We start from the raw sequence: 19561 nt of genomic DNA, 5'->3' as shown, positions 1-19561 counted from the left end.
CAACGCAGCACAGTTTTAAATTCCTTTGTAACTATGTCCCTGCAGTTGAGGGTCTCCAAGGCACACATTGTGCTGATTTGGAAATATACTGGCTATTCCTACACCAACATTGGATCTAAGTCCAGGACCACAAGAAATTGCAGAGTTGTGGACACAGCCCAGTCTATCACGAAAAAAAGCCTCCCCTGCATTAACTCCATTGACCCTTCCCATTGCCTAGGGAAAGCAGCCAACGTAATCAAAGACCCCTCCCACTCCAGTCATTCTCTCTTTTCACCCCTCCCATCGGGCAGGATACAAAAGCTTGAAAGCATGTACCATCAATGGTGCTGAGGTCGAGAGGGTTGAGAGCTTCAAGTTCCTGCGAGTGAACATCACCAATGGCCTGTCCTGGTCAAATCACGAAGATGCCACGGCCAAGAAAGCTCAGCAGTGCCTCTACTTCTTCAGGAGGCTGAAGAAATTTGGTTTGTCTCCTTTGACTCTCACCAACTTTTATCGATGCACCATAGAAAGCATCCTATCTGGATGTATCATGGCTTGGTATGGCAACTGCTCTGCCCAGTCCTGCAAGAAGCTGCAGAGAGTTGTGGACACAGCCCAGCGTGTCACGGCAATTAGCCTCCCTTCCTTAGATTTTGTCTTTACCTCTCGCTGCCTTGGCGAAGCAGCCAGCATAATCAAAGACCCCACCCACCCTGGTCATTCTCTCTTCTCTCCTCTTCCATCAAGTAGAAGATATAGGAGCCTGAGGGCATGCACCACCAGACTGAAGGACAGCTTCTATCCCTCTGTGATAAGACTATTGAATGGTTCCCTTATACGATGAGATGGACTCTTGACCTCACAATCTACCTTGTTGTGACCTTGCACCTTACTGTCTACCCGCACTGCACTTCCTCTGTGGCTGTGACACTTTACTCTACTGTTATTGTTTTTACCTGTACTACCTCAATGCACTCTGTACTAACTCAATGTAACTGCACTGTGCAATGAATTGATCTGTACGATCGGTGTGCAAGACAAGTTTTTTACTGTACTTTGGTACAAGTGACAATAATAGACCAATACCAATACCAGGATCAAGGACAGTTTCTATCCTGCTATTAAAAGACTCTTGAATGGACCTCTTGTATGAGAAAGATGAACTCTTGATCTCTCAATCTACTTTATCGTGGTCCTTGCACCTTATCGTCTGCCTGAACTACACTTTCTCTGTAACTGTAACACCATATTCTGCATCTCGTTATTGCTTTTCCCTTCTTATTACCTTGATGGAGGAATGAGCTGTCTAGATGGCATGCAAAACGATGTTTTTTTACTGCATCTCAGTACATGTGACAATAATAAACCAATTACCAAAGACTGCTGTACCATCAGTTGGAGAAGGTGGCTTATCACCAACTTCTCAAGGGCAGGTAGGGATGGGCAATATATGCTGGTCTTGCTGGCAACACCCACATCCCGTAAATTAATAAAAAAAGGCAATTCTCCAGCTGGAGCTGATCTCGGTTTCTGCTGGTTCAGCCTAACTTCCTGGACTTCTGTGTTTTGCCTCGAGAGCCCAGGATCCCATTTGCTTTAACTGCTTCATTAATCTGTCCTGTCACCAACTTCAAAGGTATGTGCTCAAACACCCTCGGGTCCCTCTGCTTCCACCCTTGAAATCCAACCGCTTAGCATGCACTGTCTTTCCTCCTCCTTCCCACCAGTGTCGTAATTCCACGCACACATGCCAGCCAGAAGGCTGGGACCAGCTCTGTGCCTGTGCTAAACGTTTATCTTCCCACATCACAGTGACTTTACAGAGCTGCTCTTTCGAAAATTAAAAGCAGTTGGGCACCTCAGCTCCATTTGTTCCAACCTCGCCCAACCCCACATCGACAGTTACTACTTCAGTCACCACTTATTCGCTCCCGTGAATCAGAAAGTTACAGGTTCAAAACCCACTCTGGAAACATGAGCACAAAATCCAGGCTGCTGCCCGAGAGTGGTGCTGAAGTGCTGCACGGTTGGGGGTGCTGTCTTTTGGACGAAATGCTAAACCAGAGCCCTGTTTGCTCTTTACGTTGGACCATAAAAAACCTACAGAATTATCTCAAAGGGCAGAGGATTTATTGCTGCTGAGACTCAATGTTATCACATTGCTGTTGGGGGAACCTAATTTGTGCTGAATGATTTCTGTGTTTCGAACATCACAATAGGGACAATAGTACCACAGTTCAGTAGAAAGCAAGAGTGCCTCTCTGGCAGCAAAGTGTTTTGTGAAAGGTGCTATATGAATGCAAGTTTTTTATATTGGACTTCATGGTTCAAGAAGGTGGCAAACCACCACAGCTGTACAGAGGCATTTGGGGGGTCTTTGCACACAATACAGAAAATTTGCAGAGAGGCACAGGAAATTATTAGGGGGCAAATAGATTTCTGAGCTTTATTGCAAGATGTTATGGAGTCATCAAGTTATACAGCATGGAAACAGGCCCTTCGGCCCAACTCATCCATACTGACCAAGTAGCCTACCTGAGCTAGCCCCATTTGCTTGTGTTTGGCCCACATCTTGCTGAACTTTCACCAAGTGCTGGTGGAACTCAGCAGGTCAGGCAGCATCCATGAAGGGAAATAAACACTTGATGTTTCGAGCCAAGACCCTGCACGAAACATCGACTGTTTATTTCCCTCCATAGATGCTGCCTGACCTGAAGAGTTCCACCAGCATTTTCGACATGTTGCTCCAGATTCCAGCACTTGCAGACTCTCCTGTGTCTCTCTCCAAACCTTTCCTAACCATGGACTTGCCTAAATGTCTTTTAAACGTTGCAATTGTACCCACCTCTACCACTTCCTCCGGCAGCTCGTTCCATATACCCACCACCCTCTGTGTGAAGAAGTTGCCCCTCAGGTCCCGTTTAATTTTCCTTCTCATTTTCAACCTATGCCCGCTACCTAGAGTCCCCTACCCTGGGAAAAAGACCGTGACCATCTAACTTATCTACGCCCCTCATGACTTTATGTACCTCCTCTACGTTGGCGAGACCAAATGCAGACTAGGTGACCATTTTGCAGAACACCTGTGCTCCGTCCGTAATCACGACCTGCATCTCCCCGTTGCCAGTCGCTTCAACTCCCCCTCCCACACTATCACTGATACGTCAGTCCTCGGCCTCCCCCACTGCCAGGAGAATCCCAAGCGCAAACTGGAGGAACAGCACCTCACTTTCCGCCTTGGAACCTTGCAGCCTAACGGCATGAACATTGAATTCTCCCACTTTAAATAATCCCCACCCCCCCCACCCCCCACCATGATTCTTCTCTTCTTCCCTTTCGTAGCCTAGCTCTCTTTTTTCTACCCTTCTATTTTCTTTCATTTTTCTCTCTCTCCTTACCTTTGATCCACCCCCCGGTGGGTCTGCTCTCCCTTCCTCCCCCCCACCTGCCTATCACCATCTCTTACCTGCATCTACCTATCACCACCTTGTGCCCACCCCGCGCCCCCCCCCCTTTTGTCCACCTGTCACAGCTCTGCTTTCCCACCCCTAAATATTGGGCTTCCCTTTTACCTACCTTCAGTCCTGAAGAAGGGTCCTGACCCGAAATGTTGACCGCCTGCTTTTCTCCACGGATGCTGCCTGGCCTGCTGAGTTCCTCCAGCATCATCGTGTTTTTCATCTAGATTCCAGCATCTGCAGTCCTTTATTTCTCTTCATATACCGCTATATGGTCATCCCTCAGCCTCCTACGCTCCAGAGTAAACAGACCCATGTCGGAATAGAGGAGTCGGGAAGTCTCCCTCCGTCTGTGCAGGGCAGTGTTATATCAGTTTCAAACTCCTTGTATAATGAGGGACGTGCAGTAAAACTCTGATAATCTGGCACCCGTTGTTGAGAAATTCTGATGGTCTGGCATTTGGCTCACTCATTAGTGCTGAATGTGAGCTGGGGTGTGTGGCTGGAGCCAGGAGTTGGGTACCTGGACTTGGGCAGGAAGAAGAGTTATGTCCAATAATCCAAAAAATCCATTAATCCGTCACCACCAACATCCCATGATGCCGGATTATCGGAGATTTACTGTACTTGCATTGGAGGCACTGAAGAGAAGATTCCTTAGGATTGTCCAGTGAGAAACTGTTGGGCAGGTTGGATCTATACTCACTGAAGTTCATAAGAATGAGAGGTGATCTCATTAAAATATGTCTGATTCTGAGGAGGAATGACAGGATCGATTTGAGATTTTTCCCTTTGTGGAAGCATCTTGAAGTAGGTTCAGACTAAAGGGGTGTCCATTTTACAAGGGAACATGGAACAGCAGAGTACAGGAACACCAAATCTGCACCGACCATGATGCCAGTCCAAAAGCCTGTCCTGGTCAAATCACGTAGACACCACGGCCAAGAAAGCTCACCAGTGCCTCTACTTCCTCAGGAGGCGAAAGAAATTCGGTATGTCCCCTATGACACTCACCAACTTTTATTGATGCACCATAGAAAGCATACTATCTGGATGCATTACAGCTTGGTGTAGGAACTGCTCTGTCCAGGACCGCAAGAAACTGCAGAGAGTTGTGGACACAGGCCAGTGTATCACGGAAACCAGCCTCCCCTCCTTGGACTCTGTCTTTACCTCTCGCTGCTTTGGTGAAGCAGCCAGCATAATCAAAGACCCCACCCACCCGGGACATTCTCTCTTCTCCCCTCTCCCATCAGGCAGAAGATACAGGAGCCTGAGGGCACGTACCATTAGGCTCAAGGACAGCTTCTATCCCACTGTGATAAGATTATTGAACAATTCCCTTATATGATGAGATGGACTCTTGACCTCACAATCTACCTTGTTGTGACCTTGCACTTTACTGTCTACCTGCACTGCACTTCCTCTGCAGCTGTGACACTTTACTCTGACCTGTTGTTTTTACCTGGACTACATCAATGCACTCTCTACTAACTCAATGCAACTGCACTGTGTAATGAATTGATCTGTACGATTGGTATGCAAGACAAGTTTTTCACTGTACCTTGGTACAAGTGACAATAATAAAACAATACCAATACCAGTCCAAACTAATCCCATTTGTCTGCACATGGACTGTAGCCCTCTATTCCCTGCCTGTTCATGTGTCTGTCTAAATGTGGAGGAATTTCTTCTCTCAGAGTTGTGAAACTTTGGAGTTTTCTATCCCAGAGTGATAGATGGACAGACAAAGATAGGTTTTTGGGAGTCGAGAGTTATGGGGAACAGGCAGAGAAGTGAAGCTGAGACCAAGGTCAGATCACGATGATCTACTACATGGGAGAGTGGGCTCCAGGGATCGCTCCTGCTCCTTAAGTTCTTGTGTAGATTATGTATGGGTAAGAACTCTTAATCTCCCAATCCAGCTCGTCGTGGCCTTTGCACTTCATTTGTCTACCTGCACTGCACTTTCTCTGTAACTACAATACTATATTGATGGAATACACATTGATGCAATCACGAAGAAGGCACACTAGCGGCTCTATTTCATTTGGAGTTTGAGGAGATTTGCTATGTTACTGAACCATGAACACTACCTCATTATTGCTCTTTGTACTATTTATTATTGTAACTTATAGTAATTTTTATGTCTTTATGTCTTGCACTGTACTGCTGCTGCAAGAACAATAAATTTCACGACATATGTCAATGATAATAAACCTGATTCTGATACTCTGCAGACACAGGAGACGGCAGACGCTGAATCTGGAGCAACAAACAATCTGCTGGAGGAACTCAGCGGGTCAAGCAGCATGTGTGGGAGGGAACGAATTGTTCACGTTTTTGGGGGTCGAAGCCCTCTCAAATCCTGGTGCAGGGTGTCGACTCGAAACGTCGACAATTCCTTTCCTCCCACAGATGCTGCTTGACCCGCTGAGTTCCTCAGCAGATTGTGTGTTGCTCTATATTCTGCATTTTTGGTTTCTTTGACCACCTTAGTGTACTTATGTATGGAACAATCTGTCCTGGGTGGCACGCAAGCAAAAGCTTTCACTATATCTTGGTGCATGTGACAAATAATAAACCAATACCAAGCCTGACAACTCCCAAATCCCCTCAGTGAATGTAAGCGAAATGTATTATTGCTCGATGACTGAAATGATCTGAGAGGCAGGCACGGTAGTGTAGAGCGGTTTAGTCTAATGCCATTACAGCACCAGCGACCCGGGTTCAATTCCTGCTGCTGTCTGTAAGGAGTTTGTACGTTCTCCCCGGTCTGCGTGGGTTTCCTCCCGGTGCTCCGGTTTCCTCCCACATTCCAAAGACGTACGGGTTAGGAAAGTTGTGGGCGTGCTATGTTGGCGCCGGAAGTGTGGCGACACTTGCGGGCTGCCCCCAGAACACTCTATGCAAAAAAGAGTGCATTTCACCATGTGTTTCGATGTACATGTGACTACTAAAGAAATCTTATCTCTTACAATAATTCCATATTCTGTTATTGTCACTTCAGTGTTTATATTTGCACCACTTCACATTGCACTACAATCTATGCACCATTCTGCCTTTTTGCACTAGTCACTGTATTTATTGTTACCACATACAGTTTACTCTGTGAACTTCGTGCAAGCAAGGAACTTCATTGCAACCCTGGTGTATATGACAACAAACTCATTTGATTCTATAAGGTTTAAAGTAACGTCAACACACACTTCAGTGTGCATTGCAGACTCCCAGGATTGTAATGGGTATCCAATCAGGAAATAAAGAGGAGGAGGATGAGTCCCGTGTGTGAAGTGGGGGAATCGAGTTTACGCACACATTGGCGCCCGGTGATTGTCCCCTGGGCTTGGCAAGTGAGCGTGAGCCCGGGTTGTCTCCCCATTCATAGAATCGGGCAAAGACAGGGGAGAGGCGCATCGCACTCACAAGGCTGCACTGGTGCAGCCCCTTTCTCTCTCCCTCCCTCTCGCACCACCGGCCAATGCAAAAAGCAAAAACACCCCCCACCGCCAAGGCGAAGGAAAGCAACACGAACCCAAAATGTTGAACCAACGGAGCCCCAGTTTGCAAAGTTTGCATTCGTGTTCCAGGCAGCTGCATTAAACAAAACTCTTGTGAATGAAGTGCAAAAAATGGATGATCTTATCCTGGCGATATGGGAATGTACCTACACCATTAGCAGCTCTGCAATGCAACTTCTTACGGCGTTCTGGCTTGGTAATATTATGCAGGCAGGTGCTATGAGTTCTGTCTTTTTCATTTATTAACTTCAAATGCAAGTTTTGTTACAGTGTACGGTGCGGTCAGGAACATTCAGGCTTGGTGCTAAACTTTAACCTATTTCAATTTTGACTTACCTTATTCTATCCCCCCTGTATTTTTACAGATTTTGCACTTTTGCTGCGCTATCCCCGAAAGTCAGAGGATCCCACACCGTGCCCAGAACACTGGAGTGAACGATGGTTTGTAAATGTAGATATGTCTCACAGTCGGGAGGGGGGATATGTCCGCGAATACGTGTATGTATTGCAAAAGTGTGAATCAGTTGATACAGCGGTAGGGAGAAGGGGTTAGGGGATGTACTGACCTTAAGAGACCAGAGTCTCTGAAAGAGTTATGGAGACAGGAATGGGACATTAGAGGCAGACATAGTCACACAAACAGAGACGTTGAATCTTATAGAGGTAAGCACAGAGTGGGGGACTGATAGATACCTTGCCGTAGGCATCCACGCATATAGACAAGGAGAAACATATCTGCAGACATGTACGCATTCATGTACAATGGGGAGATACAACACACTCACACAGAATCACAGACAGCGAGACACGTAAAGGGAGATGCATTTCTCAGGAACTTGCACACCGTTGCAGAGATGCGACGGACGCGGAGAGGCACGGGCATAAGAGAGAGACACACACAACACATTCAGAGAGATTCTTTATTACTGTTCGCGGGAGACCAACATCAGTCGAGGGCCGGGATTGCATCCCTCAAACCTGCTGCTGGACTCTTGTGGGAGCTGGGAACTTGCAGCTCTCCGGTGCTCGGCTGCAGAGTGCTGCACAGTCAAACTCTCCTCGGAGCCTAGTTCAGATTTAAAAAAGCTCTCGTTGGGAGTTCCCCGCACCTTGCGGCGGCCGAGAGCAAGGGGGTGGGGGGTGGGGTACTGGCGGTAGAGATTGAACCCGGGAAGGAGAGGGTTAATTCATTCCTTTCTCTGGGAAACAAAGCTTTCGCATTCCGTGCACCTTGTGGATATGGTGCAATCTGTAGATGGTGTCAATTAAGTCAGTGATTGTGAACATTGTGCTGTGGTCTTACCTGCAGAGACGCGGGTGCGAATGATTAACAATACGTTTGGGGGCTGATTTGTGCTGCGTTGGGGGGAAATTAAACATCTCAACATCTTGTGTAAGAATCTTTCCCGCTTTCAGATTATATATTGGTGACGCCTGTTGAAATTGGCCCTGACGGGGGCCATTTATCAAAGAGCCGGCGCAAGAGATCAGCGCCTTCCGGGTCCCTGCACTACAAACTCTCTCTCCCGGGGCAAGAATTGATCCTGGATTTGAGCCGTTCCAGTCTGCTGGCGAGAGGTTTCACGGTGTACACCCTGGGTCTGGATGGGGTCACAGAGAGACCCGTGTCCGCCTCCCAAGCCAACTGCTTCTACCAGGGCTCCGTCAGAGACCAGAGAACTTCTTCGGTGGCAGTGTCCACGTGTGAGGGCTTGGTGAGTTCCTCTCTCCGTCTCCTGCTGTCTTCACAGTTGTTGCAAGTGTTAACACGTCCTCGCTGCAACTCCGCACCGCTGTCACTTCCATCCACCCCTTCCCCTCCTGCCGGTAAACCGCTCCCATATTAAATCCACCAGTTCTGCAGGGTTTTTTCTTTAGTGGTCGTCCCTCCTCATTGCTGCGGTTAAATAGGCCATTATCTCAGCTGCACCATGTGAACTGCATTTGAAAAGAATTAAACATTGTTATAAATAGGATTCTGATGAGTTTATTGTTATATACAGCAGGGTGCAATGAAATTCCTTGCTGGCCTGAAGCTCGCAGTGGAAATAATATACAATACAGCTACTAGCACAGACTGTACACTCTGAAGAAATGCCAATGTGACAATATCGGAATAACCGAGGAAGTGTCCAAGACAGGGTTTGGTGGAGGTTGGAGAGTGGGGATGGGTTGATGGGATTGATTACCCTTCACTATGTGGTCCTGTCTGAAGTGAACATAGTTAGATCCTAGAGACAAGATAAGATTTCTTTATTAGTCACATGCACATCAAAACACACAGTGAAATGCGTTTTTTGCGTAGAGTGTTCTGGGGCCAGCCCAAAAGTGTCGCCACGCTTCCGGCGCCAACATAGCATGCCCACAACTTCCTAACCCGTACGTCTTTGGAATGTGGGAGGAAACTGGAGCACCCGGAGGAAACCCACGCAGACACGGGGAGAACATACAAACTCCCCCAGGTAGCGGCTGGAATTGATCCTGGGTCACTTGCGCTGTAATGGCATTACACTAACTGCTACACTACCGTGCCTGCACAAGAGACTGCAGATGCTGGAACCTGGAGCAACACACAATCTGCTGGAGGAACTCAGCAGGTCAGGCAGCATCTGTGGGGGGGAAACGGACAGGTGACGTTTCAGGTCGAGACGCTTCACCTGGACTGAAAGAGTTAGATCCTACACTGGGCAGCACAGTGATGCAGCTCATACAGATGCTGCCTCTCAGCTCCAAGCAACCCAGGTTCAATCCTGACCTCTGGTGTTGTCTGTGCAGAGTTTGCATGTTCTCCCTTGTGACCGTGTGGGTTTCCTCTGGGCACTCTGGTTTCCATCCACATCCCAAAAACTTGCGGATTAGTAGGTTAATTGATTACTGTAAATTGCCCCTGATGTGTGGGTGTGTGGTAGAATCTGGGGGAAGCCAAAGAGAATGTGGGGAGAGTAAAAAAAAGATATCTTTATTGGTCACACGTACATCCACACACAGTGAAATGCATCTTTTGTGTAGTGTTCTGCGGGCAGCCCACAAGTGTCGCCACACTTCCGGCACCAACAGAGCACACCCACAACTTCCTAACCCGTACGTCTTTGGAATGTGGGAGGAAACCGGAGCACCTGGAGGAAACGCATGCAGTCATGCGGAGAATGTACAAATTCCTTACAGACAGCGGCCGGAATTGAATCCGGGTCGCTGGTGCTGTAATAGCATTATGCTAACCGTTACACTGGGATCAATGCAGGATTAGTGTGAAAGGGTGGTCGATGGGATTTGTGGACGGTGGGCCAAAGGCCTTTCTCTGTCCTGTCTATCTTGATAATCCATTCTGGTTGGCAGTCAGTGGTCACCCATATGGCTCTGGTGTGAATCTTGACGCTTGATGTTGACACTGTGCCATCTTTCACATGCAACCCTGGAGACCATTTTACTGAGTTCTCTGGAAATCATTGCTTGCTGACCTTGACAATAACTGTGACTGCCTCCTGTCCTTTACTGGGCGCACAAGATCCTAGGAATTGTGCCAGTTCATTGGAAACTGCTCTTCAGTTTGCTTTGGAAGCTTTTTTTTTATTCACAAGAAATCAATGTTGCTGCTAATCTATCGTTGGTGCATGAGCATTTAATTGTCAATCCCTAACTCTTCTGAAATGGGACCATAATTAAGAAGTAACCACATTGATGGGTTTGGAGTCATACTGAGGCTACACCAGCTGAGGGTGGCAGATTTCTTTACTGAAGAGCATGAGATAATCAGATGGGTTTTTACAACAATAGTAGTACTTTATACTTCCATTCATACACAACAAGAGTAGGGAAGTTATGGTGAACCTTTATAAACTCAGGTGTGAAAGTTTTGGAGAGGCTGCAGAAGAGATTTTAACAAAATGATTCCAGGACCTTAGTTAAGTGAATAGATGGTAGAAACTGGGGCTGTTCTTCTTGGAACCGAGACTGTGATTTGACCTGATTGAGGGATGCAAGAGGTCCCTACGTTGGACTCAATAGCCACCTCAGAACCCTTAAAAATGGAGTGGAAGCAAAACATCCTCCATCTAGAGAGACTGTCGAAGAAGAGTCAGTCCTGGAGTTACAGGGACTGGCACTTGAACTCACTGAATCCTTGCTGACCTTCAGCCTTCCATTTACACTCCCATTTGATGGACATAATGGTCGTCATTGGAGATGTGGGGCCAAGGGCCATTTTCTGTGCTGTATGACCCGATCGTATTCTTCCCCCATTGCAAATGACTCTACCACCCACCTACACACTGGGGAATATTTACAGTGGCCATTAACTTACCGACTTGCACGTCTTTGGAATGTGGCAGGAGACGGGAGCACCTGGGGACAAACCCACCCAGTCAACAGGAGGAAACGTGCAAACTCCACACGGACAGCACTGGAGGTCAGGGTTGAACCTGGTCCACTGGAGCTGAGAGGCAGCAGCTTTGCTAGCTGCACCACTGTGCTGCCCGAGTAGAATAGTGAAGTTTCAATTGGAGCATTCTAAAGGGAGCTGGATAAATAACTAAAAGGAAAGAAATTGCTGGGGCTCTGGGAGAGGACAGGGAAGTGGTCTCACTTGATTGCTTTTGACTTGAACCAGTGTGGACTCAACCGACTGAATGGGCTCTTTCTGTGCAGTAACCACTCAGCAACTGAGGCTAACTTTAAAATTCCAGATCCAGTTAATTACCATTTAATGTACTGCCCATAGAGGGCATCTGAATACAAAATAATATATACCAACAAGTGCAGCAGAACAGGTTCCAAGTGCTCAGTCAGGTTAACATAGAATAGTACAGCACAGGAACAGGCCTTAACAGCTCTTCAAACTGACAAGGAATAATTCTAATGACCTGGGCATTTTGCAAGGCCAACATTTCAACATCCAGTGGCTTGAAGACCACAGCAAAGGGCAGTCAAAAGTCAGCTGTGTAGGTCCACAGTTTTGGAATTCAACAGCATAGGCTCTCTGAGGAGATGAGTCTCATAGCCCAGGACAAGAACAATACTTATGAAATCAATCAACTTGCTCAGCTACTGTATGTCTTTTCTTTCAGTGCTGAGGATCTTGCCAAAAGATTTACTGTTAACACAAGGCTGCTTCAAGCAAAATAAATTTTGCGTAGATTTTATTCAGTATTTCTGCCTGCTTTCTAGGTGTTTAGTAATGAACTTCTTCTGCTGTATTTTCTTAAGGGCTCTGAAGCAAGCCTTAATTTGTGAGACTGCTGTTAGATCAGTCCTTGTAGGGGCACTGTTAAATGCATAAGGTTCATTAATGTTTTTCAGAGAAAGTAATCTGCCACTTATATCCAGTAGGGGTGATAAGTGACTCCAGACACACAGACCTTTAGACTCTTACCTGCTCATTGAAATGGTCCAAAATACCATCAAGACAATGAGGGACATGGATTATGTGCTGATCTTGCTGACAATGTTTACATCCAATGAGTGAATACAATGTACTTCCTTCCCTGAAGGATATCGGTGAAGCTGCTTTTAACAATGACGTCTGTCAATTTTCTGGTCACTTTTGCTTCTACCACCTTTTTTTAAGAAGTTGTTCAAATGCTCAGGCTTCCATGGTGGAATATGAGAACATCAGCTGAGGCAACATAATACTGGTTGTCAACACAGCACATGAGGAGAGGACTCTGTAAATAAGATGGCTTGCACTTACACAGCATGTCTCACAGCCTCAGGCACTTCACAGATAATAAACCGTTCTTGAAGTGGACTCACCGTTACGTTGGCAGTCAATTTGTTTCATGGAGTCATACAGCATGGAAACAGGCCATTCAGCCCAACTTGTCCATGCCAACCAGGGCACCCTTCCATATTAATCCCATCTCTCAGCACTTGGTCCGGAGTCCTCTGTGCCTAAGCAATTCAAGTAGTGCTCATCTACACAACTTTTAAATTGGTTTATTATTGTCACAGGTACTGAGGTACAGTGAAAAACTATTTTGCATGCCAAAATCCATCCGAATGCTGCTTAAATGCTGTCAGTGACCCAACTACAACTGCCCTCTTGGGCAATGCATTCCAGGTACTTACCACTCGAGGTGAAGGAAGTCCCCTCTACATCTCTTCCTCCTTACCCTAAATCTTTGTCTTCTACTTTTCTCTCTCTCTGATATGGGGAAAAGTTTCCTGCAGTCTACCCTAACTATACCCCTCGTAATTTTATATACTTCAGTCACATCTCCTCTTGACCTTCTCCAGGGAGAACAGATGTAGCTTCTTCAGTCTCTCCTAAGATAAGATATCTTTATTAGACACATGTACATCAAAACACACAGTGGAATACACCTTTTTGCATAGAGTGTTCTGGGGGCAGCCCGCAAGTGTCGCCACGTTTCTGGCGCCAACATAGCATGCCCACAACTCCCTAACCAGTACATCTTTGGAATGTGGGAGGAAACCAGAGCACCCAGAGGAAACCAACGCAGACACAGGAAGAACGTACAAACTCCTTACAGACAGTAGCCGGAATTGAACCTGGGTCTCTGGCACTGTAATAATGTTATGCTAACCGCTACAACTGTTGCATCTCAGGAAACATCTTGCTGAATCTCCTCTGCACCCTCCTCAGCACTGTCACGTCCTATCGCATCCTAGCATGGAGACCAGAATTGTCCCATTGGCTTTTTGGACCTTTTCAGAGCAATAGTGACCTGATCATTTTTCCAGTGATACTGGTTGAAAGGAATATTGGCCAGAACATTGAGGGGGAAAAATGTCCACTGTTCTTGTGGAGCTTGATGGGCTGGATGCAGATTTGATGTTTCCCTGGCTGGGTTGTCTAGAACCAGGCATCATAGTGTCAAAGTAAAGGGGTCATTCAGTCTGCTGGCAAGATGCAAATGGACCCATTGTCTTGCAGCAGGGAGTCTACCCACCAACCAAACATAGGTTAAGGCCATTTTTCTTGGTTGATCCTTGTGGAGGGTTTACTCATTCAGCCCCATAAGTCAGTGGGAACTGTGACCATAAGAATCGCGTGACTGGTGTATTTTTCTTCTGAAGGGCCATCAGCGTGTGGAGGGCTGTGGAGTAACCCAAGATCTATCCAAGAATACGTAACCCCAAGAGGGCTGTGGATTCTCAGTCTCTGTCTATTCAAGAGATAGATTAATGTATTTTTAGATGTTTAAAGCAACTGAAGGATTCAATCACCTTGAAGGACACATCCAGCCCAGATGAAGGGTCTCGACCCGAAACGTCAACTATACTTTTCTCTCCACAGATGCTGCCCGACCCGCTGAGTTCCTCAGTGTTTTGAGTGTTGCTCCAGATTCCAGCATCTGAAGGTTCTTGTCTACATCCAGTAGTTTCATAATTACAAGTATTTTGAGTTATTATTTGAATTTAAATTCCCTACTACTATAGTGTAATTCAAAATCATGTCTCTGAATAGCTGTGACTGATTACCTAGTACCTATGCTATTAGGTATTGGTAGCATATCCTGTAGCATAGGTACTAGGTAATCAGTACCTAGTGTGTCCTGTACATTAGGATACAGTATATACTGTATCCTGTGACATTAATGCAGCAAGGTACTTTATAGCCCATATGGTACCATCTAAATGTGAACACTGTTGACATAGGCTAGATATGTCAAGTGCTATCACTGTGTGGCTTATGGGCAACTTGCTGTGGGCGATAATTGCAGCCCCAGCAAAAATGGGCACCTCTTGAGTAACCTCGCGACTCCCCTTCCACCGTCTACAAAGTACATGGAAGGAGTGCAATGAAATACTCTACTGGACAGATCCATGAAATACTCTACTGGACAGATCCATGAAATACTCTACTGGACAGATCAAGTGCATCAACAACATTCCACAAGCTCTGCACCATCTGAGAAAAATCAGCCTGCTCGATGCGTGTTCCATTGAGGGCCATGAACTCCCACTCGATCCACGGTCGCAGCTCTGTAGCAGCACTTCTCAAACCTGAGACCTCGACAGACGAGCAGCAGGTGCATGCCAGCACACCAGAGGCAGATTTTCCTCCAAAGTCCAAACCATCCTGCCTTGCAAGATTTTATTCAGCTTTGGGATCTGGGCATCCCCAGCAAGGCCAGTGTGTATTGTTCATCTCTAAAGGTGGTGATGGTGAGCTGCCTCCTTGAACTGCTGTTGAAATTCTGGTGAAGGTGCTCCCACTGTTCTATAGAGTAGGGGGTTCCAGGATTTAGACCCTGTGCTGGTGAAGGACTGATTATCTATTTCCAGGTCAGGACGGTGTGAAGTGTGGAGGGGAACCCGCAGGTGGTGGTGTTACCATGTCCCTACTGCCCTTGTCCTTGGTGGTGGAAGTGGTGAGTTCGTGAGGTGCTGTTGGAGTGGCCTAGGCGAGTAACCCAAGAATACGTAAACGCAAGAAAGTAGCTCGTCGCCATCTTCTCACAAGCAATTAGGAATGTCTGATTAAAGAGATGCTGAGCTGCTTGGGACTACGGTAGTGTAGCGTTAGTGTAACACTATTACAGCGCCAGCGACCCGGGTTCAATTCCAGCCACTGTCTGTAAGGAGTTTGTACGTTCTCCCCGTGTCTGAGTGGGTTTCCTCCGGGTGCTCCGGTTTTCTCCCACATTCCAAAAAGATGTACGGGTTAGGAAGTTGTGGGCATGCTATGTTGGCGCCAGAAGTGTGGCGACACTTACGGGATGCCCGCAGAGAACACTATGCAAAGGATGCATTTCACTGTGTGTTTCAATGTACATGTGACTAATAAAGATATCATCTAATCTGAAGGTTTCCATTATTGACGGTGAGACAGAGAACAGCTGTGATAGTTAGACTTATGAGAGACACAACCGGCAGACTTGCAGTCGATGACTTTGTAACAGTACTCACGTAAGGAAAGGCTTGGTGTTGGAGCAGAACCTAGTCCTGAGGTTGGATCTGGGGACACAAATATTTCTGAATAGGGCTTGAGTCCAGAGCTCACAGGTTAGCGTGTGTGGCTCCAAAATCTTCGTCAACAAATAGAGGCAGTGGTGGGACCCATAAATCTCAAGCACGTTTGTCGTTTGATAAGATTATGACTGATTCTATACTTTACTTTTCTACCTGTCCTCTATATCTTGGCTATCAATATTCTCCTCTATTTGACACTGGAAATTTTGACTCATTGCTAGTCTTCCTTCTGCTCAAGATTGTGAGCCAACAGTTTATACTGACTTCCGTTTGGGAGGATTGATCCTACAGAGTGTTGAACCGAACCTGTTCCGATCCAATATCCACTTGAGAGTAATTTTTCAATTGTGATTGCTCATGGTAATCAGAGAGTTTATCTTTGCAGTTTATCCGCTCTGTAACTCCAGGTGAGTGGATTCACCTAACTATTATCTTCCAACAACCTAAGCATCCCTGGCCCATGAACAACCTGTACAACGAAGCTGAAAGCCCTGCTGCTGTTCTGAACAGTTCTGCAGGATGGGTAAAAGAATAAGCCAAGGAGAGTACCAACAAAAACAATTTGCATTTGTATAGAGCCATTAACGTAGTATGACGCCGTTTTGAAATATGAAGAGGCATTAGGAAAGTGATCAAATGCTTAGACAAATGTTGTAAGGAGTCAAAGTTGAGTTTATTGTCATGCACAAGTACATGTGTGCACAGGTGCAATGAAAAACTTAGATGCAGCAGCATCATGAGCACATAGCATCATATAAGCAGCATTCACAAGTAGGATATAAATTAAACATAATTGCCTTAAAGGAATGCCTCAAAGGAATGACGAGCAAGACAAGAGGGCACGGATAGGGAGGGGATTCCAAAACTTGGGTACTGGGCACCAGAGGGCATGGTCGACAGTGGTTAAAAGTTTAAGATCAGAGATGGACAAGATGTCAGAATCAGACAAGCTTCCACTTAATATTAAACTTCCATTTAATGTTGCCTACTAGAAGAAATCAGAAGCTCGTAAACTTGGAGTTTCTCTGCAGGAGCCCTCTAACACATTGTGTCACCCACACAGCCCTCTTCTTGAAGTGAAGTCTGCCTCGGGTGCTGTATTTCTCCAGCTGAACGAACAGTCAGATTGGCCCAAACGTTTGTCATAAATTGTGAGCTTCATAATCTTATGAAGGATTATTAGAGTTGAATCATTCAGAAAGTTTTCAAATACCCAGGATATGAAATAAGAGTTCAGAAGGCTAGATGACATGATTAAGGGCTAAGGGTGCCTCAGGTATACTGTGATGTAATTTTTTTATTATGAATTAATGAAGGTGAATGATATTGATGTCGGGGAATGGAACAGTTTACTACTTGGGGCATCTGGTATGAACGTTGACTGTTCAAGGCTTGTGTTCACACAGTTGGATCCATCCACGCTGTTCATGTGTGCAGTCCCATGTTCCATCATTATAATTCCTTGCCTGCGCCCCACTCTCCACCCCTTTTAAGCTCTTGATTTCATATATTAGCTATCCAAAAGGGTTTGTGAGATCATTTATTGTGCTTTCAATTTTAAGGGCGGATTTTAAGTGTTCGTCTTGGCTGACTGACCACACTTGCTCCATCAGTGCCTTTGTTCCCTCTGGATCTGACTATTCTAGCACACTTCCAAGCATTCTCCTTTGACCAACCCTCCATGAACTTGAAGCCATTCAAAACCCAGTTCCCCTTTACCCATTACCCTTGTGCTTTGTGACAGACATTGGTTCTGAATTAAGGAATGACACGTTTTTGCAACTCTGACTTCCTTCCAAACTTTTCTGTGGCATTGCTGCCTCCTATTTTTGCTGTCTACTGACTCTGATGTCTTGCTCATCCAATCTCTTCACCATTTGTCATCATTACCTCTTGCTGCCAAGACCTTAAACTTTGAAATCCCTCCTGGAAGCTCTGCAGCTCTCCTCTCTTTCTTCCTCCTAGGGCTTTTGGCAAAACCTACAGCTTTTGAGCAGCTGCCATATTATCCCCTTGTGGCTCAGTGTCAAATGTTATTAGATGATACATCTGTGAAGTACTGTGGGATATTCTGCTGGTTTGTTTTTATTTTTTTTTGAGAAGTGGGCTTCACTGGAAAGTCCAACATTGATTGTGCATCTCCAACTACCTTTGAGAAGGTGTGGTGAGCTGCCCTCTTGAATTGTTGCAGTCCTTGGGTGAACGTGTACATCGGGTGGTGTTTGGTAGGGAGTTCCAGGACTTAGACCCAGCAACAATGAAGGACCAGCGACACATCTCCAAGTTCAGGATGGTGTGTTGAAGGGAACCTGCAGATGATGGTGTTCCTGTGTGCCTGCTGTCCTTGTCTTCCTCATTGGTAGCTGTTGTGTGTCTAGGAGGTGCTGTTGGAGTGCTAGGTAAACATGTTGTATTGAAAGGGAAGATAGGCAAAAGGAACAGCTGCAAGTCAGCTCTTGATTACGGGGAACAAAAGTTTCGTAGGTTTCTAACGTCAGATTTAAAGCAATTTTCCTCACCTGAACTTTCAGCCTGTCCCCTACTGGTCAAATGTTGCACTCCTTGGGCATATCTGAAGCACTTTGAGATGTCTCCGTATTAAGGAGCAACAATCTGCAGCTGTATAATGATTTTGATAATGTAAACTCTTAAAATTTCCCATGAAATGCTAAAAAAAAAAATTGGATTTATATAGTGCCTTCTTGAACACAACCAAGTGTCTTCACAGCAAATGAAATGTAAGGAATACAGGGGCCCATTTGTGTACAGCAAGCTCCCTCAAACAATAACGTGTTAATGACCAGTGCATTTCTTTTAGGAATACTCCCTGAGGGATAACTTGTAGCCAAGACAGCAGGGTTACTCTCTATAGTTTTCTCTATAATATTGCAATAGGATTTACTTGTGGAAGGAAATGTTATGGTGATTGCACAGAGATGCTCTTGCATTTACGTGATGGAATTTTGATGTTCATCTAATCAGTATCAGCATTTGCTTTTCTAGGTCTGGGTTTTTGCACAACTGCTTGATTTGGGGCCTCTCTATTTGACTTCACTGGAACTCTTTGCACCTTCACCACTGTCTCCAGCACCTCCTCATCTCCACATGCAACAGACCCTTGAGCAAGCGCCAAAACCACTTCCCTTTATCTTGACGTCAGCCTCATACCATTGCATCTGTAGGCTTACAGGTTCAGAGCTGAGCTGTCAGCTGTTGCTCAGTTGGAAGTGCAGTGGTTTCTGAGTCTGCCGGCTGTGGAGCCATCCCAGTGCCAAAATCTGAACTGATCTGAGTCAGCACTTCAATGCTGTGAGTTGAATGGGGAAAGGAGGGGATAAATTGGCCTTGTGAGTGAGAGGCGATGATTGAAACACGTAAGATCCTAAAGGCTGGGTGCAGAGAAGCTGTTTCCTCTTGTGGGAGAATCTAGAACTATTTAAAAAAAACAATAGGGGGTTGTCCATTTATGTAAGAGAGGAAGTGAATCTCTTTCTCCCAGTGTGTCTTTGGAAGCCACCTACTGAAAGGACAATGGAAGTCGTCTTTGAATATTTTCAAAGCAGAGTTAGATATATTCTTGATAAGCAAGGGGCTAAAAGGCTTCTGTGCGTAGATGGGAATGTGGTGTTTAGGTTATAATCAGATTGGCCAGCATCTTATTGA

At 45.9% G+C, this 19561-nt stretch overlaps 1 protein-coding gene across 1 annotated transcript in view; it reads left to right on the top strand.

The window, feature by feature from the left end:
• Nucleotides 1-7446: 7446 nt before the first annotated feature.
• The window catches only part of adamts18 (ADAM metallopeptidase with thrombospondin type 1 motif, 18), a 242553-nt gene continuing 230438 nt past the window's right edge, over nt 7447-19561 (top strand). The window contains 2 exon segments of the mRNA XM_052028680.1: nt 7447-7462; nt 8381-8679. Coding sequence (XP_051884640.1) covers nt 7447-7462; nt 8381-8679 — 315 coding nt within the window.

The sequence above is a fragment of the Pristis pectinata genome, chromosome 13, assembly GCF_009764475.1.
Source record: "Pristis pectinata isolate sPriPec2 chromosome 13, sPriPec2.1.pri, whole genome shotgun sequence".
Lineage (NCBI taxonomy): Eukaryota > Metazoa > Chordata > Chondrichthyes > Rhinopristiformes > Pristidae > Pristis > Pristis pectinata.
Note: the sequence above shows the minus strand (reverse complement) of the source record. Positions and strands in the feature narration are given on the sequence as shown.